The sequence below is a fragment of the Xiphophorus maculatus genome, chromosome 18 (genome assembly GCF_002775205.1).
Source record: "Xiphophorus maculatus strain JP 163 A chromosome 18, X_maculatus-5.0-male, whole genome shotgun sequence".
NCBI classification, from domain to species: domain Eukaryota; kingdom Metazoa; phylum Chordata; class Actinopteri; order Cyprinodontiformes; family Poeciliidae; genus Xiphophorus; species Xiphophorus maculatus.
This window is the reverse complement of record NC_036460.1, coordinates 63,900-83,115: the sequence shown is the minus strand read 5'-3', so window position 1 is coordinate 83,115 and position 19,216 is coordinate 63,900. Positions and strand designations below refer to the sequence as shown.

Sequence of the window (19,216 nt, the reverse complement as noted above, 5' to 3'; positions counted from 1 at the left end):
GGGTGAGGACAGGGATGAAGAAGGTGATAGCAACGAACAGCTGAAAGCAGAGACGGAGCCTCATGTTTCCTATTGAAGCTCCAGCTGCGTCATTAGAGATTCACCTTGACCTCAAAGAAGCTCCTGTAGCTCATCTGACTAAACCCTGAGCTCAATCTGAACTTTAGCAGCTTTCACACAGAACCAGACTCAAAACAGGAAATAAAGACTGAAAGGCTTCATAAAACACATTCTCAAATAGGATTTGCTCACAGTAATGATGAAGGTATGTTGATATTCTTCTTCAGTGTCTTTATAGGAAAGGTTAATGTCTCCACCTTCTAAAAATGAAGAAATCTGAATTTTAAACTGAAAATTGATTTTCTCCTACTTAGAAAACAGATACTATCCAATAAATGTGTGAGTGAAGGGTTTCACTTAACCCCAATTTTTTTGTTAGTTTTTTGCTGTTAATCTGTTTAAATAGGTTCTATTTGAGGTTCTATCTTTGTTTCTGTTTTGACATTTCATATAAATTTGTCTACTGCTGCATTATTTTGCCAATAATAACCTTAGTGCTGCCCTCTTTGGGTTGAACAGTGGCTACTGCAGTTGAATTTGTGTACTGGTTAACCAGTACAGCTTTTACATCACACAGTGCTGCATTCAGGTGTGAAATCATCTCACCCAGACAAGCGCCCCCTGGTGGTGAGTGTTTATCAAAAAGTTGCTAAATTTGTCGCTTGTCACTTTTTTGATGAAAAAGTTACTAGATGGGTTTGAAAAGTTGCTTAATATAGCAACAAAGTCGTCAGGTTGGCAGCAGTGCTTCCCTTGTCCTGACCACACCCCCTCTGCGCTGATCTGGACACTGATCGGTGCTCATCAGTATATCTTGGCTCCGCCCACTTTGCTGGAATTTAAAAACGTCTAATCTGGCTCTGACAGGACTAAACTTAACACCAAATGAAGCTGTTGCTAAAGCTTACCGGTAACCTGGGAATCCTAGGAGACTGAAAGGAAGGTGACTAAACTTCTTCAGAAAGGAAAACGTCTGCTCACCTTCAATGGGTCTGGGAACGAAATGTGAGCAGGGTTTAGTCTTCTTCACTCGGTTCCCCTTCATAATGATGCCGTCCTTGTTCAGACCCAGGAACCAGGCCCGGCCCGACTCGTGCTGCCGGTACATGGTGGACGAGTAGATGACGTAGTAGTTCTCAAACACAGACTCCTTAAATTTACACTCTGGTGTGAAAATATCCTGACAGAGACACACAAAAAAATTGTTTTTATTTTAACTACTAAACAAAAAGTCATCCAAACATTGCTGGTTTTGGGTCTGACAAATACAAATATATTAAGATACAAAAAAGAACATTTATGTAAATTATTAATTTAATTAGCAAGTCAAACCTCCATTTCAGTTTTAACTCTCATGTGTAACAAAGTGGTTAAATTATACAAAATCCAACTAATTATTATAAACTTAAAATATTCATGCTCAGTACATTGAACTAAATAGGATCCAGAAAGTTTTTTTTCTTCCCATAAATAATGTTTGAAACTGAAAGTTCAAATTTATTTTTCAGATTAAAGATTGTTCCTTTCAATTTCAGATCAGTTTCAAAAGTTTCTTTAATTTTTTTTAGTTTAGAAAACAAACTTTTGAACTAACTTTATGGTCCCAATTTGGCTCAATACTGTAAGTTATGATTCTACAGCCAAGCCAAACAGGGCCAGAATTTTGAAACTGAAAAACATAATCTGAAAAGAAAAATACCCAGCGAATTTCAAAAGTAGTTTGGAATTTTTTGTTTCAAAATTGTTTTTCAGTTTCAAATGTTTGTTCTTTAAGTTTACAAATGATCAGATTCAAATATAATATATGATAATAGTTATTTTTTCTTTATTTGACACAACTTCCACTGTTAGCTAACACTGCTAGCTACTGTGATCAGACATTAGCCAAAATAAACCTCTGTAACATAACAGATTAACACAAACGTTTTCACACTTTTGACTGATTCTGTTATTTTCTGGGTGCTGTAGAGTTGGTACTCCACACTAACCCTCTGTTTCCCTTCATAGCTAACAATAGCAAGTAGCTTGAATGCATCAATAGCAGAAATGTTAGCAAGAGCATTGTTGTGGTGCAAGACAAATACCTATTCATTACAGTGCACTGAATAGTTTAACAGCATTTCTTACCGTGAATTTAACAAAGCCTTGAAGCAGATAATTTGTTTTGAGGATTTTTAGTAACAGAGTTACTGGTTAACATGAGTCCTGGTGTCACGTTCCGGTACTGTAGTACTCGGTATGTCAGAGTTTGATCAACATACCTCTAAAGCTGAACTGCAACCACAAACACAGACTATTTTAAAATGCTACGATTAGTACCTGAAGTAAAACCTTAACTTTAAATATTTGTTTGTCTAGCGCAGAGTTTATCTGTGTCTGTCTCCCATGGAGTGGGCAGGGCAGCAATGCTGACCTCATTCTGCAAATATCTGATGGTGACCTGAAGCCAAACGTGAGTCTGCTGAGCAAGTTTAACCTCCACACATAGAACAGGTGTGTGTGTGTGTGTGTACTTGTTTATGTCGCCATGAAGGTCACTGGGTCTTAAAAGGACCAAATCGAAATACAGACTGATTTACAGGATTAGGTTAATTGTTTGGGATTGGCATAAATGCAGTTATTAAAATGATTGGAAATTAATACAAAGTATAAATATGGGTAGAAACACAAATTTCTGTGTGTGTGTGTGAGGCCTCAGGATATAACAGGTGGTGAGCAGTTGAGCCAATCAGAGCAGAACACTTCCCTTCCACATTTTGTCTCATTCCATGTATTTTATTAGGACTTTATGTGACAGACCAACACAAAGTAGTGTGCTAGCTAGCTAGCTAATTAATTAGTTGCATATATATCTACCTGAATATTTATATATATATATATATATATATATATATATATATATATATATATATATATATATATATATATATATATATATATATAATTAGATGTTAAATGTTTAGCTAAAGATTTAGATGCAGTGTAAGTCTTTAGTTAGACATCTGAATATTTAGCTTAAAATTTTGCTAAATAATTTAATACTTAATTTGAATCTAAATATTTATCTAGCTAGCTAAAAATTCAATTTCAGGCTCTATATTAATCTCAACTAACTCAATGTTTAGCAAAAATATTTATATAAGATGTTAAATATTTAGCAAGTTGGCTAACAAAATATTTAGCTTCATAAGTATTTACTTTCAAACTGTAACAATTATGAATGAATGAATATGAATGAATGCCTTTGAAAAATTAGCAATTTTCCCCTCTTACTTTAGGCTAAATAACTCAAATTGTTAATTTTTGACTGTGTAATTTAGAAATGTAACAATTATGTTGCAAACTAGGTAAAATCAAACTTTACCTAGTTTGATTTTTTCCAGCATAATGAAAACATGTAAAGTGTTGAAGAGTCTTACAGATGTGTAGAGGAAGCCCTCAGCGTTCATGCCCACATAGAGGGCGGCCTTCACGCCCTGGATGGCCACCACCCTCAGCCCCACCGGGATCAGGTTGAACAGAGCTGCAGGACGAGACAAAAACACGCTCAGAGACAGAAACACGTTCAGAGACAGGAATGCATCCATCCTGTAGTTGAGTTAAATAAGACATGCGCTGCCTCTGCTTCTGCCGCTCGCCTGCAGCTGAAAAATGCAGAGAAACAGAAGAAAAGAGCGAGGGACCGAGTGATGGGAGGTGATTTAATCCTGGGAGACTGAGAGCTGGCGTGTGGGTGAGGAGGATGAGGAGGAGGATGAGGAGGAAGAGGCCTGTGGCAATGCTGCTGCTAATCCTCCTTTATTTAACTCAGATGATCTGAGAGAAAACCAAAACATCTCCTCCTCCTCTTCGTCTCCATGTCCTCCTTTTCATCTGGTTTTCAGCAGCAGCTCTGATCTGCAGCAGGAACGCGGCTGGAAACATTCCGGAGATCAGCTTCCTGTGATCTGCAGCTCCGAGCCAACGGGGCGGCTCGGTGTTTCAGATCAGCAGGTCGCAGCCTGAAGCTTACTGTAGTCGCTGTTCTCGTCTTTGCAGCCGCTGATGGTCCCATCGGGCAGCATCTGCAGGAAGAAGCCCTGCTCGCTGTGGAGACGTGTCACGATGCCTTTCAGCTGCGGCTCTGCAACACAAACACACAAACACCAGGTCAGACCCGCGCCTGCTTCCTCTCCTGCTTCCTCTCCTGCTTCCTCTCCTATTTCCTCACCTGCTTCCTCTCCTGCTTCCTCTCCTGCTTCCTCACCTGCTTCCTCTCCTACTTCCTCACCTACTTCCTCTCCTGCTTCCTCTCCTGCTTCCTCACCTGCTTCCTCACCTGCTTCCTCTCCTAGTCTGCTACACATTTAAATTCTGGAGATCTTATTGCAGCTTTCCTTTCCTTCCTACCATCTGATCTTCTGATCCAACATCAAGCAGCCAGACTTTCCTGTGATTTCCTAAAGTCTTAATCCACACCTGAAGCTCTTTATGTGTTTTTCAGGCACATAGCGCCATTCTGTAGTACAATCAGATCAAATGAAATGTTACCTTCATTTCCTGTAATTTTATATATATATATATATATATATATATATATATATATATATATATATATATATATATATATATATATATATATATATATGGATGTGTGTGTGTGTGTGTGTGGGGGGGGGGGGGGTATGTGTGTGTCCACCCAGGTGTTTTGCAGCTGAATGGTTGCCATGGAGATATAAGGATTTCTCAAACTTGAAAGAATCAAAGCAGCACTCCAGGTTTGTTTTTGATGAAGGAGTAATAAATATAACATGATGATTTTACATGCGCTGCCTCTCTAGTGTTTTTCTTTGGATTCAAACTCTGAGATCCTTTGGTGTGTAGAGAACATGCGGCACAATTCAGCGAAAAAACAAACTGAGTCTTTTGGAGTTCATAGCTGACATCAGTCATCGTGAGCCTGAACTAAAACTCTGAGGTCCTTTAGCTAAAGCTAGCATTAGCAAGGAGGTAAAATGGCTCCAAATGCGTCAGCAGAGCGTTGCAGGAATCTGCAGCGACGTTTCTACCCCACAACTTCTTGATTGATCAAAGAAAATGAAGTATGAGGGGTTAAAACAATTTAATGTTTCTGGGAATCTGAGAACAGATGAGACAGCTTCCCTGTCCCACAGCATGACGCTTCCCCCACCGTGTGTCACTGTGGGGACGGCATTTTAACAGCAGCTTAACGACACGCTTCAGTTAAAGGTTTGTTTCTAAGATGAATAGAAAAAACACAGTGGTTGGCACCACTAGCTAAAAGCTAGCTGTGCTAACCTTAAACCACTAATCATAAACATTAGTTCCGCTAACACGTTGTATCATCATGGTATTTAGTGGAAGCTAACGCTAAACACATCATGTTGATGTGAGAACATGATTACGCTCTCACATCGATTCATAAATGTGAATTTTTCCATATTTGTTTATTTGACATCCCTGGTTGTTTGTTCATGTTAGTGTTGTATTCTTCTGTATTTTTCATTGTTTGTTGTATAACTTCTGCCAGATTAACAGAGTCTCTTGAAAAAAAGAGGAGTGGAAACAAAATTGCTGCATAAACAAACTTCAAAATAAGAGCATGAATATAAACGTCTAACTACTTGAAGAATTCTTCAGAGTCAATAACCAAAACTTCAGCACAGATGTCGAACTTCATTCACCTCAACGTGCATTTCACCTTTATAATTTATCTGGAAAGATTAATTTAGTGGAAGATATGTGAGCTAAACTTTTTTCAAAGTTAGCAAAATTGCTAATTAGTGAAAATGAAAAAAAAAAAAATCCTCCCAGTAAAACCTCAACCAGTGTTAGCAGGTCCCAGCCTGCTTATGCTGCTCCGTCTCAGCGTCTCCATCTCTGATCTGTGAGCCGACCGAGGCTCACCTGATGGTCCAGCTGGACCGTCTGAGGAGGAGGAGACAATGTGGGCCAGGAGGCCTCAAATAGAGCAGGAGACACAGAGCTGAATGTGGAGCAGCCGCTAACCTCCAGACAAGGCTGCTTCCTTAGCTGCTTCCTTAGCTGCTTCCTTAGCTGCTTCCTTAGCCTCTCCATGAAACACCAGAAGCCTGAAAACTACCTGAGGAAGTCAGAGCAGCTTTTGTCTTTCATCTGGAGAGAGAAGAGTGAAACAGAAACTTTGTTTGACTCCATCTCATGTTTGATTTGAGGATGAAAACAGGAAGAAAATGTTCCTCTGAAAATGTTGGACTGCAGGATGAGTTCAGGGCTAAATGACCTTTGACCTTTTCATGTGTTCCTCTGCAGCTTGTTTGTGGTGTTGGCAGATCTGCCCTGATGTTAGCAGATCATGTTTCTGTTTCCTGACATGAATCATCTGCTAGCTGCTCACACTGATTAGCATCAGCTCATCCAGAGGCGTTTTCTCCCTGCGCCGCTAAATTTAGACGAATTTCACACTTCCTGACTTCAGCAGCTGCAGAGAGAAGAAGAAGAAATGCCTTATCACAAGGCGAGGCGACATGGAGCTGACTGAGGGCGACGCTCAGAACCGGACCAGAACCTCCCGACGCGCTGCTGTCCGACCAATCAGAGCACGCTTTACTGGAGGAGAGGTTTTCCCTAGACGTACAACGACTAGATGCTGCAGCAAACTCAGAGAAAACTGTTATTAACCCAAATGCATCCAACTGTTCATCCATTCGTAAATCACAGCTTGGTGATTCTGACCATCAAAAAGAAAATGGCGGCTGGTTGGGTTTATAGTGCGATTGCTAATCTCGCTGTCCATTAGCCGAGCTAGCGCACCGTTAGCCACCTTTCACTCAAAGTTGAAGATCTGGTTGGTGATCTTTAGCATCAGTTTGATTCGGTCTTGATGTGATCGCTCTGTGAACGCTGTCTTTTCACAGAAAGCGGAACCAACTTTCCCATCGAGTTTAAAAGCCACCCGCTGGCTCGGTTCGCACATGCTCAGTGCGAACTTTTAAAAGCATGACTCAGCAGAGACCAGGGAGTTTGACGAATCCTCTTCTAATCCAGAAACCTGTTTACAGCAGTTGATTAACTGAACGTGTTTGAAGACTTAAGACAATAAAATAATATTGTTGCTAATTTATAATCAAGTGATTGAATGGAAATGCTGATACCAGCCGTTTGTACAAATGAACAATTAGTTATTATCAGGCTCTGAAAAGTATTTCAGTTCATTTTAATCCAAACGTTTTTTGTTCACCTCTCCTCATGCAGTCAGAAAGCCTCGCTAAGCCGTTTGGCTCTAAGGTTTTTACAGAAGTCCGACTGCAGGGACGCCGGGTCGGAGAGAGATCTGCAGAGACCCGGTCAGCAGAAAGCGGCGCCGTCGCTCAGATGTGGAATCACAGTAAACCGCTCAGAACCAGCTCTGGAACCACAAAGACCGAACAGAACCGGGTTCTGCAGCAGAACGCAGCCTCCTTCAGAACAGAACGCTAATCATGCTAAAAGGATTTTCTGAACCTCCAGTGGGAAACTGAAGCTGGAATCAGCCTCATCAAATATTTACCACAGAAGAAGAAAGTTATGCAATACTAGTGGCTGTTTTTAAGTTTTTGCTGCACTCATGAAAGCTGCTTACGTTCTGACGATCCGCCTGCCAGCAGCTTTATTTATTTAATACACCAACATCAGTAGTTTTCCCTTCAGAGGAGATAAAACAAACATTTTCCTTCTGGGTTGGGTCGTAGCGTTCATCTTTAGACGGACGGTTACCAGAACTGCATGATGGGTGAAAGCAGAGGAGGGAACATTCCCGCTAAAGTGCTAATAACAGAGCTAATTTATCATTTAGTGGTTTAACTAACTTTCAAAATGTTTACTGCACTTAGCTTCCTTTATACATTTTTGCAAATTTGCTTCCATTAAAATATCTTGTTCATATAGTGCTTTAGCATTAGCGTCTGCTAAATAAGGTGTTGATATAGCATTTAGCATTAGTTTCTGCTAACTACCATTTCGTTATTGTGCTTTTGCGTTAACAGAACTAATGATTAATGCTTTAGGGTTAGAACAGCTAGCTGGTTAGTTGAAGTAAATCCAGTAAATCTGAGGACACAAGAGGAACAGGGAATCCATGATTCTTTAGTTCCAGGAGTTATGGAGGAACAAGGCGGAAACCTTCAAGTTGTTGAGTGATTTAGTGTTTTTGGTGATGAGGCCCATCAGGGTTAAGGATTGTCCAGTCGTTCCTCAAGTCTGGAAATAAATCTGAGCTGTTTTCTGCAGCAGGATGGATCCTCTTTCTGGTTTTACAGGATCTGAAGGTCTAGTCAGGGATCCGTTAGCGTCTTTAGCTCTTCAGCTTGAACCAACCCTGTAAGCAAATGAGTTCTGGTGGGTCAGAGCAGATGGATCGGAGTTTCAGGCCAGAAGAGTTGAGATTAGACTCATGGATGAGAACATCATGTTTTCTGGTTAAAACTCCTGAAGGTGGTTGAAGGAGAGTAATCTGAGTATTTGGACCAGTTTAGCTTCCATCTTTGTTCTGGGTGCTAGCTCAAACGGGATAGTGGTCTGACTTTTAGCACTCTGCTTCATCAGGAACACAAGATGAGAAATAATCCAAACCATTTTAATTTAACGCATCTAGAACAGTAAACACCTGAACGACCAGCCTTTCACTTATCTTCACTTATTTTCCTACCAACGTATGAATCCTCCAGCCATCGTCTGATGAGCCGTTGCCAAGGAGTCGATGAACCCTAACCCTAACCCAAGAAACCCGAAAGGTAAAAGACAAAAATGCCAAGAAAACACCAACAGGCCACCAAACGTCAGACTAGTTCATCCCAGATTCCTCAGACATCTACAGACGGTAAAAACTTGAGAGCACGTTCATAAATGCTGGTCAGAACTGGAGCGCCCACCTGGTTTCCGGCGAACCGGCCGCTTCTTCCCACTGCAGAATCGGACCTTGCTGAAGACGCTGAAGATGTGTCTCTCGCAGAGAGAGCGCGGGTCTTTGCTGGGGCTGGAGCGCTTCTTGTTGGTGGCGACCTTCTCGTTGTTGGACTCTCGCGCTTGGCGCTTCTGTCGGATCAGGGAGCTGGCGATGGCCGCTGCCATCTCCCCGAGGAGCCGGATCCCTCTGGGTCTGGATCTGTCCTCAGTCCGGGTCGGACCTCATGACCCCCAGGAGAAGCGGGTTTAACGGCGACGGGGTTGACCCATGATCAGACCCAACAATGATCCTTCAGGTCCAGCTGCAGCCGCATTCCCGTCCTCACCGCGCGAAGGGTTCTGGGTGATCCGGCAAAGTTTGCAGGAGTTCAGTTTCACATGGTACAGGTCCGGTTCTGACCCACTTAGCCAACGCTGTTTGATCAGTTCCAGCTGGTTTTCCTCCCGTCACAGCAGGACAGAAACATCTGCAGAACATTGACTCAGAAATAACCAGGAGAAAAATCCACTTGATTTCCAGAACCGCCTGAACGGGTCGCTCCAGCTGCAGCTCTTCAGCACTTTGCCTAAATTCTCTGGAGGAATCCGATCCTGAAACCCCGAATCAGGAGAATCTGATCCAGAAGCTGAGAGAGCGAACAGAGAGGCATCTTCCTCCTGCCTCCTCTTCCTCTGCTGCATGTGAAGAGCAGCAGAGAGGGAGAGGAAGCAGCGAGCCGCCGTCAGCGCTCGCCGACGAGAGACGGAGTGATAGAGGGATGGAGGAGGAGGAGGAGGAGGAGGAGGAAGAGGTGTGGAAGAAGCTCCTAAAAATATTCCGCCTGATGTTTCATGTTGCTCCCACATCGGACCACTCCACCTTCATCCTGATGCTGCGTTCATGCTCCTCTTCCTCAGTCCCACCTGACGTTAAAATCCAGACGGAGCGGGAAAGCTCGGATCCCGTCCAAACGGCAGGAATAATTTAAACGACAGGAAGTTGATGCCATTAAAGTGGAGACAGAAGATAAGAGCTCTGATGTTTGGAAACAAGCAGCTTCGTTTCACTTCACTGAAGATGAACAGAAAGTTTTAAAATTTGATGTTGAATGAGAAAACTTGTTTCAAGCTGCTAATATTACGAAAACTTTAGAAAAAACTTGAATATTTGATAAATATCCACCAGAAAAGCCACCAGCTTTCCTCTAATTTTAAGTTTGAATTTTGCTCTATAAAATTATGCAGAAAAGGCAGCGAGCTTTCATCCTGGTGAAGAAAAATGGCAAAAATAAAATAAAAACTGGTGTTAGTAATCTATAATAAAAAAATCCATTATTGTTTTATTATTTATAGCTAAATATAAGAAGCCAATGTTGGGCACAGCTAGCTAAAACGTTAGCTGCGCTAACCCTGAAACACAAAACATAAATATTAGTTACGCTAATGCTAAAGCACTACAAGGTACACCAACAGGATATTTAGCAGAAGCTAATGCTAACGCACTACGCCCTTTAGAGCACCAATTTAATTACGACATTTTAATCTACAAGTTGTATAACCCCTTTAAATATTATATCTACGTTTATAGCTAATTCTCTACTGTCCATATTTATTTTGTTCCTGTAGGTTTCCTGTGTTAAATAAAGTTATTGGAGAAAAAAGAGAGGGAAAGAGAGGAGAGGAAATGGAAGTCCTCACCCACTTCAAAATAAAAGCATCAATACAAATTCCTAACTACTTCAGGATTTATTATTGGTCGTTAAACCAAAACTTCAAAACAGATGTTGAACTTTAATCAACTGAAAGTTTACAAAACAGCTAAGTAAATTAGCGCTTTATAATTTATCCCAATAAATTCACTTAGTGGAAGCTAAGTAAGCTAACCGCTAATGATAACCAGCGAGGAAAGCAGTTAATGCAGCGTGAACACAGGGACCCTGCAGGTAAAACCTGATCTGCCGCTCAGGGTTCAACCACCAAATCCAGAGAAATCCCTGGGATCAGTTCCTGCTACTTTACATCAGGCTAACGCTAACCAGTAAGAGCTAAACCTCCCATCCACCTGATGGCTGCTGAAGATGAGGAAGAGGAGGTGAGGAGTCTATATGAGTGGACGCCCCAATTATTAGCGAAGAGCTCATTACACAACCCAATTATCAGATGAGTCTCCGATACGCCCATGGATCCCAGCGAGCGTTTCAGGGTCCGAAAACTGAGCAGGGAAAAGAAAAGGTGATTTTATCAGGCGGTCCAGAGGAAACGCGATTCCCTTTAACATTCATCTCCCGGCTTTCTGGAGATCTAAATCGATTTCATTGGGGATTTAGATGATTTTCACTCAGATTCCTGACTGTGACAGCAAAGCTTTAAAAAATAAAGTTAGCGAGAACACGGTCGAGTTACGAAAACTATGTTCAAAAAGCTAAGCTAATATAAAGCTAAGTTAATTTAGCTACATAGCAAGGTTACACTAAGATAAGACAAACTATGTTTAGCAAAGATAAAATAAAATATGATACATTAAGTCAGCTCAGACAAATAAAATAAGATAAATTAAATGAACAAAGCTAAAAATTCTTAAGTTAATCAAAAGTAGGACAGGCTAACTAAATTAAGCTCAATTAATATAAATTAAGAGATCAAGTTAGGATAAACTAAGAAACTACATTTAGATGTGCTAATATGTGCTAAACTAAGCTATGCTAAACTAAGATAAACTAAACTAAGCTGCACTAAGCTAAGCTAAAATAAGCTACATTAAACTAAGTTGTGGTAAGCTAAGCTAAATTAAACTAATTAGCTTAGCTAATTAGTTTAATTAGTCTCAGACTAATTAAACAAGCTAATCTAGATTAAAATAAGCTCTGCTAACATAAGCCTAGCTAGCGAAAGACAAGCTAACCTAAGTTAAGCTATATTGTGCTAAGATAAACTAAGGCAAGCTAAACTAAGCTGTTTTAGCCCAAGCTAATCAAAGAGAATCAAGCAAAGACACAATAAGCTAAGCTAAGCTGAACTAGGAGAATTTCAGCTTTGAATAAAAAATAGCATAAAGTAAGCTAAAATGAGCTAATCAATCCCAAGCAGAGCTAAAATAGCTAAACTAAGATAAGCATCCATCTTGGATTTTCAGAGCAAAGAAGAAACGGAGCCAAAGAAAGAAACTTTTTCACCCTGGTGTGAAACTGTTTTCTGTGTGGATGTTTTTACTGAGGGGGAAATGATCTAAGTGGATCCGTATTTACTTCTGCAAACTTCCTAAAGTCTCTACGTCTGATCCAGGCTGGACCAATGGGAGCCCCTGGCTGGGTCATGTGACCTGCTGAGCCACAGCGAGGTGTCAGTGAACGCACCATCACGCTGAATGTAGGCCTGCCGAGCGGAACCAGGTCAGGTTCTTTAATTACTGACAAGTATTTGTGTCCTGGTACCTGCGCTCAGGGACCCAGAGGAGGAAGAGGAGCCATCATCATCATCATCATCATCCGTGATGTGCAGCAGGTGATGATGATGATGATGATGGTGGTGGTCAGGCAGGCTACCTGCCCAGTTTAACCAGTAAAGTAGTACGACTGGAGGAGTCTGCAACTGGTTCTGGTTCTGCTGATTAACGCTCCGATAATTTAACATCTGAGACTGAAGAACAAAGGATCCAACGGAGCCGCATCAGCAGTGTGTGTGTGTGTGTGTGTGTGTGTGTGTGTGTGTGTGTGTGTGTGTGTGTGTGTGTGTGTGTGTGTGTGTGTGTGTGTGTGTGTGTGTGTGTGTGTGGGTGTGGGGGTGTGTGTGTGAGTTCTGTTTTCAGGTATGTTTCCGGATCAATAAACAAAATGCCACATCAGAGGACAGCAGAATGTCATCAGGACACTAGAATGATGACGGAACCAGGAGAGCGCCGGACTCTGAGTGGTACCAGTACTCAGAACACACACACACACACATACACACACACACACACACACACACACACACACACACACACACACACACACACAACACACACACACACACACACACGCGCTCTCTGGTTCTGAAGGAGTTCTGATCGCCACTTTTGATTTTCCTTGGTCTGAATTCTCTCTGGATTTCAGTTGAATTCACATCCCACTTGTGTCTGAGCTTCAACTGTCCTGTCTGGGTTCCATCTCGGTTCTGCTGAGTTCTGGGTTAATTTGACTGAATTTCAGCTAGATTGTGGATCGAATTCAGACTCAGGCTCCGTTCCCGCCAGCCCAGTTCAGTCGCTTTAACCTGATTCCAGTCCGTTTATCTATAAAGTCCGGTTGAGTTGGTGAGGTGTGAACGCTAATCGACCTTTGACCTCTGGTCCTCCAAACCTTGAACGTGAACGCCAAGCGGACCGGAGACCGCTCCAAAAGCAGGAAGTGAACTACAGCACAGGGCATTCTGGGTAAATACAACCAAAGCTAAGGTGTTAGCCTAGCGCTGGCAGCAGAAATGGCTCCTGGTCTTTAGCCAAAGACTAAAGAGAAAAATCTGACGCCTCCATCTTGTTTCCATCTGGTGAAGAAGGAAGTTGCTCTCAGTGTCTTCAGAGGTTTTTGTGTCGTTTCCTTCAGTGGTTCTTGGTGCAGCGCCCCCACAGGCCAGGAGGGGAACAAAAATGAACTCTGGAGAAACTCTGATAAAACATTCAGCTGCAGCTGAAATGTTTAATTACAGATTTATTTAACCAGATCCAACAAATCTGGTTCTGGTTCAGATAGATTTTCTTAATTTGCTGTTTGATTAAAACTCCAGTCTGGTCCCAGAAATAAGAACTTTTAACAAACAATTACATTTCTAAACAAAAATGCAATTTGAACGTTTAAAAACTGGACATATTTTTAGAGAAACTGAACCCGTGATTGCCAGAGAGAAGCTCTGGTTCTGGTTCTGGTTCTGGTTCTGAGTCATGATGATCCAAACCAAACATTCGCTGCTCAGTAGCTGCAGCTCCACTCCATCTATTGTCCCGCCGCTCTTTGTTTCACAACAGGAATATATTTTTGGATCAAACTCCCACAGTTTCTGCTGCGGCATGAATAAAACCTGACCCAGCTGGGTTGGGCTGGGCCTGAGCAGCGCAGCGCTTATTCTCAGATTCACTCATATTAGGAAGGCTTTTACTTTGAAATATAAGAGAGAAGGTTTTGTTTCATAACTTTGAAGCAGCCGTTTTTTTCTGATCTGGGTTCTTCTAATAGTAATTAGAATGTAAACATAAATATTTAAAACTATAACAGAAAAGTGAAGAACGAAGAGGAAAAGCTTCGGCCTCATGTAACTGGAAGCATGCTGCCATCTGCTGGTGGTTCACCGAGACTGCAGATCAGTTTGTGAGTTTTTATCTCAGCCCTGCAGTTCGTAGCATTATGAAATTTTAATGAAAAAAAATTAAAGATGTTTTTAAAATGCTGCATTTTCAGCTTGTTTATGTGTTACAGCAGCACATTCTTTGCATATTTCTGATTTCTGTGTTTAACTTTACAAAGTTCATGTACTCGTTTCCCATCCTGCTGAGCGCTTTCCACATTCTGGCATTTTCTGACAATTTTGTTCAGGAAACCTACAATTCTGCAGGTGACTGTATGGACAGCCCAATGGCAAATTATACATAATAATTTAATAATATTAAATTATCATTCAGGATACTCAAAATGTAACTGAGTCTACCTAAAACTTAGTTTTAGGTATCTAAAATGTAATTACAGGCAGTCAGACAAAAGCAATTTTATGTTAAAACAGCTTGCCATACACAGCTGCAGCTGTTCCCAAAACACAATAAAGACGTCAGTATCTTAATATGGCTGAATATAATATTAATAATGCCCAGAGCTTCAAAAATCTGAGCTAATTATGCAAGAAGATACAAAAACACAATATCTTACCAAAAATCTTTTTCTAGATTTTAGTTTTAATATCTTAGTACATGTGAAATAAGACAAACCCAACTTTAAAGTAAGACATAGGAGCTGGTTTTAAGTAAATAATTCCTTGATATTGATGAAAAGGTTCTGGTTCCACTTGCAGATTATTTTACTTGTAGTAAGACATTTTTCTCACATTAAAAGTGAAATAATCTGCAAATAGAAAAAGTCATTTTTCACAAATATTTATGAATCATTGGGTTGCTAAAAGCTACTTGTAATTTCGCTTCATTTAAAATACCTATTATTTGAAATAAAGTATACTAGTATACCTAGTAGTATTTGATGTTTTTCAGTGCTGATTTTCCCTCCAGCAGCGCCACAAAGAGCTGATTCTGGTGTTTCTGTTTGCGTCTGAATGATTTAGTGCGATCATGTGAAAACGTGCAGCGAACATCTGCACAGCTGCTGCTGAATGTTTGATGCTGAATCTTTAATTCAATAGATTCAGTCTCTGTAAAATTCATGATCCTGAGAACCAGAGAGCTTTTGAACGTCCACACTCACAGGAAGCCATTGGCGACCCGGTCGCTTTCCAGAACCGCTACCTTTGGTTTAACCTGACATATCCTGACGTTACAGAGAGTCTTTCAACGCAACGTGACTCAGTTTGAAGCCAGCCTTGTTTTCTGAGCTTCTACACGGTGAAGTTACCCGATATAAACCGTGCTGTAAGCCAGGTTTAAGCTGCAGAAACATGAGATCCTGATAGATCAGATGAAACGCACAGCTGCTCTAACAGGAATACATAAAGCTGGGAATGCAACCAAGACGCTCCGGTCAAGTGTTTTAAAACTTTAAACTTTAAAAAAGATGAGCCAGGCCTAAGAAACATCTCCAACGGACATGAGCAAACATGCCTGAGTTAAATAGTTGATATTTGAATCAACTTTAATGCTGATTCAAATATCACGTACATAGCAAATAAAACAAAATTAACCTCCATTAAAATGTCTCTAAAGTTAGAACTAAATATGCATAGAGATAAAAAAATATCAGAATTTCAGACAAACACATTCACAGTATGACAGGTTTATGCTAAGCTACGGTGAGATGAATATAGCTAATGGGAAATAGATTAGCTAAGTTAGCTAAGCTAACTTAAACTACAGTCAGACAGTACAGTTTAAATTAAAATTAAATAAGCTAAGTTATATTAACTTTTATTAAACTAGGCTATAAAAAAAGAAGATCAAGTAAGACAGTTACCCACTGGCTAAGCTAAATTCTGGTTAGATAAACTAGCTCACTTAATATAAACCAAGAGAAGAAAAGCTAAACATAAGCTTAGTCTTTAGCATTGTTTTTGCTAAAGTAAGCTAGTGTAAAGTAATGTAAGTTAACATTTGCAATGCTAATCAAAGTTAATTTGGTATAAACTAAGCTAACAGAATCCATTTTTAAAAATTTAAAATCAGGAACTTATGAAACAGTCCAACACATTTAGCGGGCTGCTTAAGCTATGGTAAGGTAAGAAGCTAAGATAAGTGAAAATGAGCTAACATGAAATGCTAATTATGATTAGCCAAACTTAACAAAATTCAAAGTGGAGATAAACTAAGCTAACCTTATATAGTTTTCTGAGGACTAGTATTTGATCTAGCAGATATTTTCTCTTTTGAATAAATGACTAAATAAAAAACGAGATTGAATTTACTCCATGAGTTAAAATGGATCAAACTCAAGGTTAGTTCATCCCTTTGTAGCTAACGGCTATCTGGGAATCACCTTGTTGGAGCTAGAATCATTCCAGCGACTTTTTCATGAATTAAAATAAAGAAAACAGAACTAGTTGTGTTTTGTGACAGGCTAACAGCAACAGAAGCTAATGATTCTAATTTAAAACGGGTTTTTTGCTGAGGTGTCACTGTAGTTAAAAGTTTTTTTGTTTAGGTAGAATTAAGTGGCTAAAATAAAATAAAAACATTCCTGACATCGATGAGATAGAAGGACTGAAACTGAGAGAAAAGCAGCAAAAGTAGAAGAAAAATCCTGAAGACTTGTTGATAAAGATCACCTTGAAAGGTCAGAGTTCAGCTGCATGATGTGTGTTTGATTGTCCGCTGTGTTTATTTGTGGTGCAAGCGATGCGTGATTAATCAGGGGAGGTAAAGGAGCTAAAGCTGGAAGTGAAAATCACAGGCTGCAGATTAACGTCTCTGCTTTTAGTTTCCAGTGGAAACCTGGAGTCCGACGATTCCAGTTTAATAATAACGCAGGAAAGTTTTCTGAGTAACGAGTTTCCACTCAGTCTCACTGGAAGTCTGTTTATATGTAAAGAGATATGTGTGACATGAGAGGAGTGGGACCCTGAGAGCAGATCGGACGCAGATATTTATAATACAGAAGCCTCCAACGGGAGGCGAGGAGGAAGAGGAGGAGGAAGAGGAGCTGCTGAACTACAGCATCTACTACATTGCACATTTTTGGAGACAAATTTACACTCTTATGAAACATTTTGCCTAAAAATGCTATTTCTGTTAATGCTAAATAGTTCTCAACAATAAAAAGAATCCAGATCAGGCTTCGTAAAGCAGATATTTCTGCAAAACAGACGTAAAAATACCTTAAAAAATATCAAACTAAACATCTGTTTCTGTGATAAGTGTGGAAATATAAATGGAACCAAAAGAAAAATGTATATTATTAGTTCCGTTTAGCTCATTTCAAACATATTCACAGTGAAACACCAACATACATATTTAGATAAATATATGTGTGATAAAGAAACAGGCAGAAGTATAAACTTATGACCCTCTTGCTTTTATTTGTCTTATTTTACACATAATTATTTAAGAAAGGGGTAAAACAATAAAAAACACAAAATAACGATAAAATTGTTTTTTTTTACAATTTAGGTTTTAAATATTATTTTTTTAGTATTTTAATTTAGCAAGAAACAAATATTAAGAAGAAAATAACAAATACACCAACAACTAATGTCCCTATATGTTGTCATGTTAAAAGTGAAATTAAAATAAAATTTTTGGTTTTTGTTGCATTTATGCTTATTAAATTTTTTTTATTATTGTTTATTGTCTATTTCTGTATTAGTTTTGTTTTTACTTCAACATTTTGTGTTTTTGATGGAAAATGGCATAATAATAATAATAATAATAATAATAATAATAATAATAATAATAATAATAATAATAATAATAATAATAATAACCAAAGAAGACACCTGTTAGATCTCTAACCATGCACTCTGAAGCCTTAGCTTAACCCCCAACTAAAAACAGTATTTCCCCTCATAGGAACCAAGAAAATGTCCCCACAACCCCAACTGTAGACAGAGATAGGTCCCCTCAAGGATATAAAAACCTGGTCCACACCCACACACACACACACACACACACACACACACACACACACACACACACACACACACACACACACACACACACACACACTCTGCTGTTGATTTGAATGCTTTTCTTCTTTTGCATCGGGTTGTTTTGCATCAGACCTGCAGCAGCGATGCAGCCAGATGCTCAAAGCCTCAAACGGCTCCCAACATCTGGATCAGCTTCAGCTGTTCTGACTTTGTTTACACCGAGCGCGTTGACCCAGATGGTTCTGGAAACTCTCTGTCTGTACCGGACCTTGTTCTGGTTCATCCCAGCTGCGGAGCGTTTATTTCGGGTCCGAGGCGAACCGACCCGTCTCTGACGGACTCACCCTGCTGACTGCTCTCCTTGTGAACATGACCCTTCTCCTCATCCTCCTCTTCCTCTTTACCCTTCCTCAGCAGCAGGCGTCGGAACAGGCTGCAGTACCGGGTCATGGTGCGCCGACCCGACCCGTCTGGTCCGTTAAGGTTGGACACCTCTCAGTAAACAGAGTGAAACTTACACATGGGACTGTGAATCCCAGTCCATCCCACAAACTGGGATGGACTGGGCTGTACTGGGCCGGACCGAATCCCAGGAAGAGGCTCAGGTTACAGCGGCTCGGGTTACTGCATGTAAAAACACCAAACACCTCTCTGGTTCTGATCAGGCTACTAAATCTGACCTTCTAAAATTAATGCTGGACACAGGAAAGGCAGCAACAGGAGACAGGACACCAGCAGGGGGCGGCAGAGAGCAACAGGACACCAGCAGGCGGCGGCAGAGAGCAACGGGACACCAGCAGGGGGCGGCAGAGAGCAACAGGACACCAGCAGGGGGCGGCAGAGAGCAACAGGACACCAGCAGGGGGCGGCAGAGAGCAACAGGACACCAGCAGGCGGCGGCAGAGAGCAACAGGACACCAGCAGGGGGCGGCAGAGAGCAACAGGACACCAGCAGGGGGCGGCAGAGAGCAACGGGACACCAGCAGGG

The 19,216-nt window shown here is 40.7% G+C and overlaps 1 protein-coding gene across 3 annotated transcripts in view; it reads right to left on the bottom strand.

The window, feature by feature from the left end:
• Positions 1-19,216, bottom strand: part of fgf12 (fibroblast growth factor 12) — a 35,769-nt gene that overhangs the window by 2,325 nt on the left and 14,228 nt on the right. Inside the window, exons 1-4 of one of the 3 annotated variants that reach the window (XM_023350769.1) lie at positions 18,573-19,183; positions 4,073-4,183; positions 3,480-3,583; positions 1,042-1,240 (exon numbers count right to left, since the gene is read on the bottom strand). In XM_023350769.1, the coding sequence (XP_023206537.1) occupies positions 1,042-1,240; positions 3,480-3,583; positions 4,073-4,183; positions 18,573-18,678 (520 nt within the window). In that variant the 5' untranslated portion in view covers positions 18,679-19,183. Of the gene's footprint in view, positions 1-1,041; positions 1,241-3,479; positions 3,584-4,072; positions 4,184-8,948; positions 9,651-18,572; positions 19,184-19,216 lie in introns of those variants that run through there. The other 2 variants (XM_005808241.2, XM_005808242.2) reach the window with 2 other exon arrangements.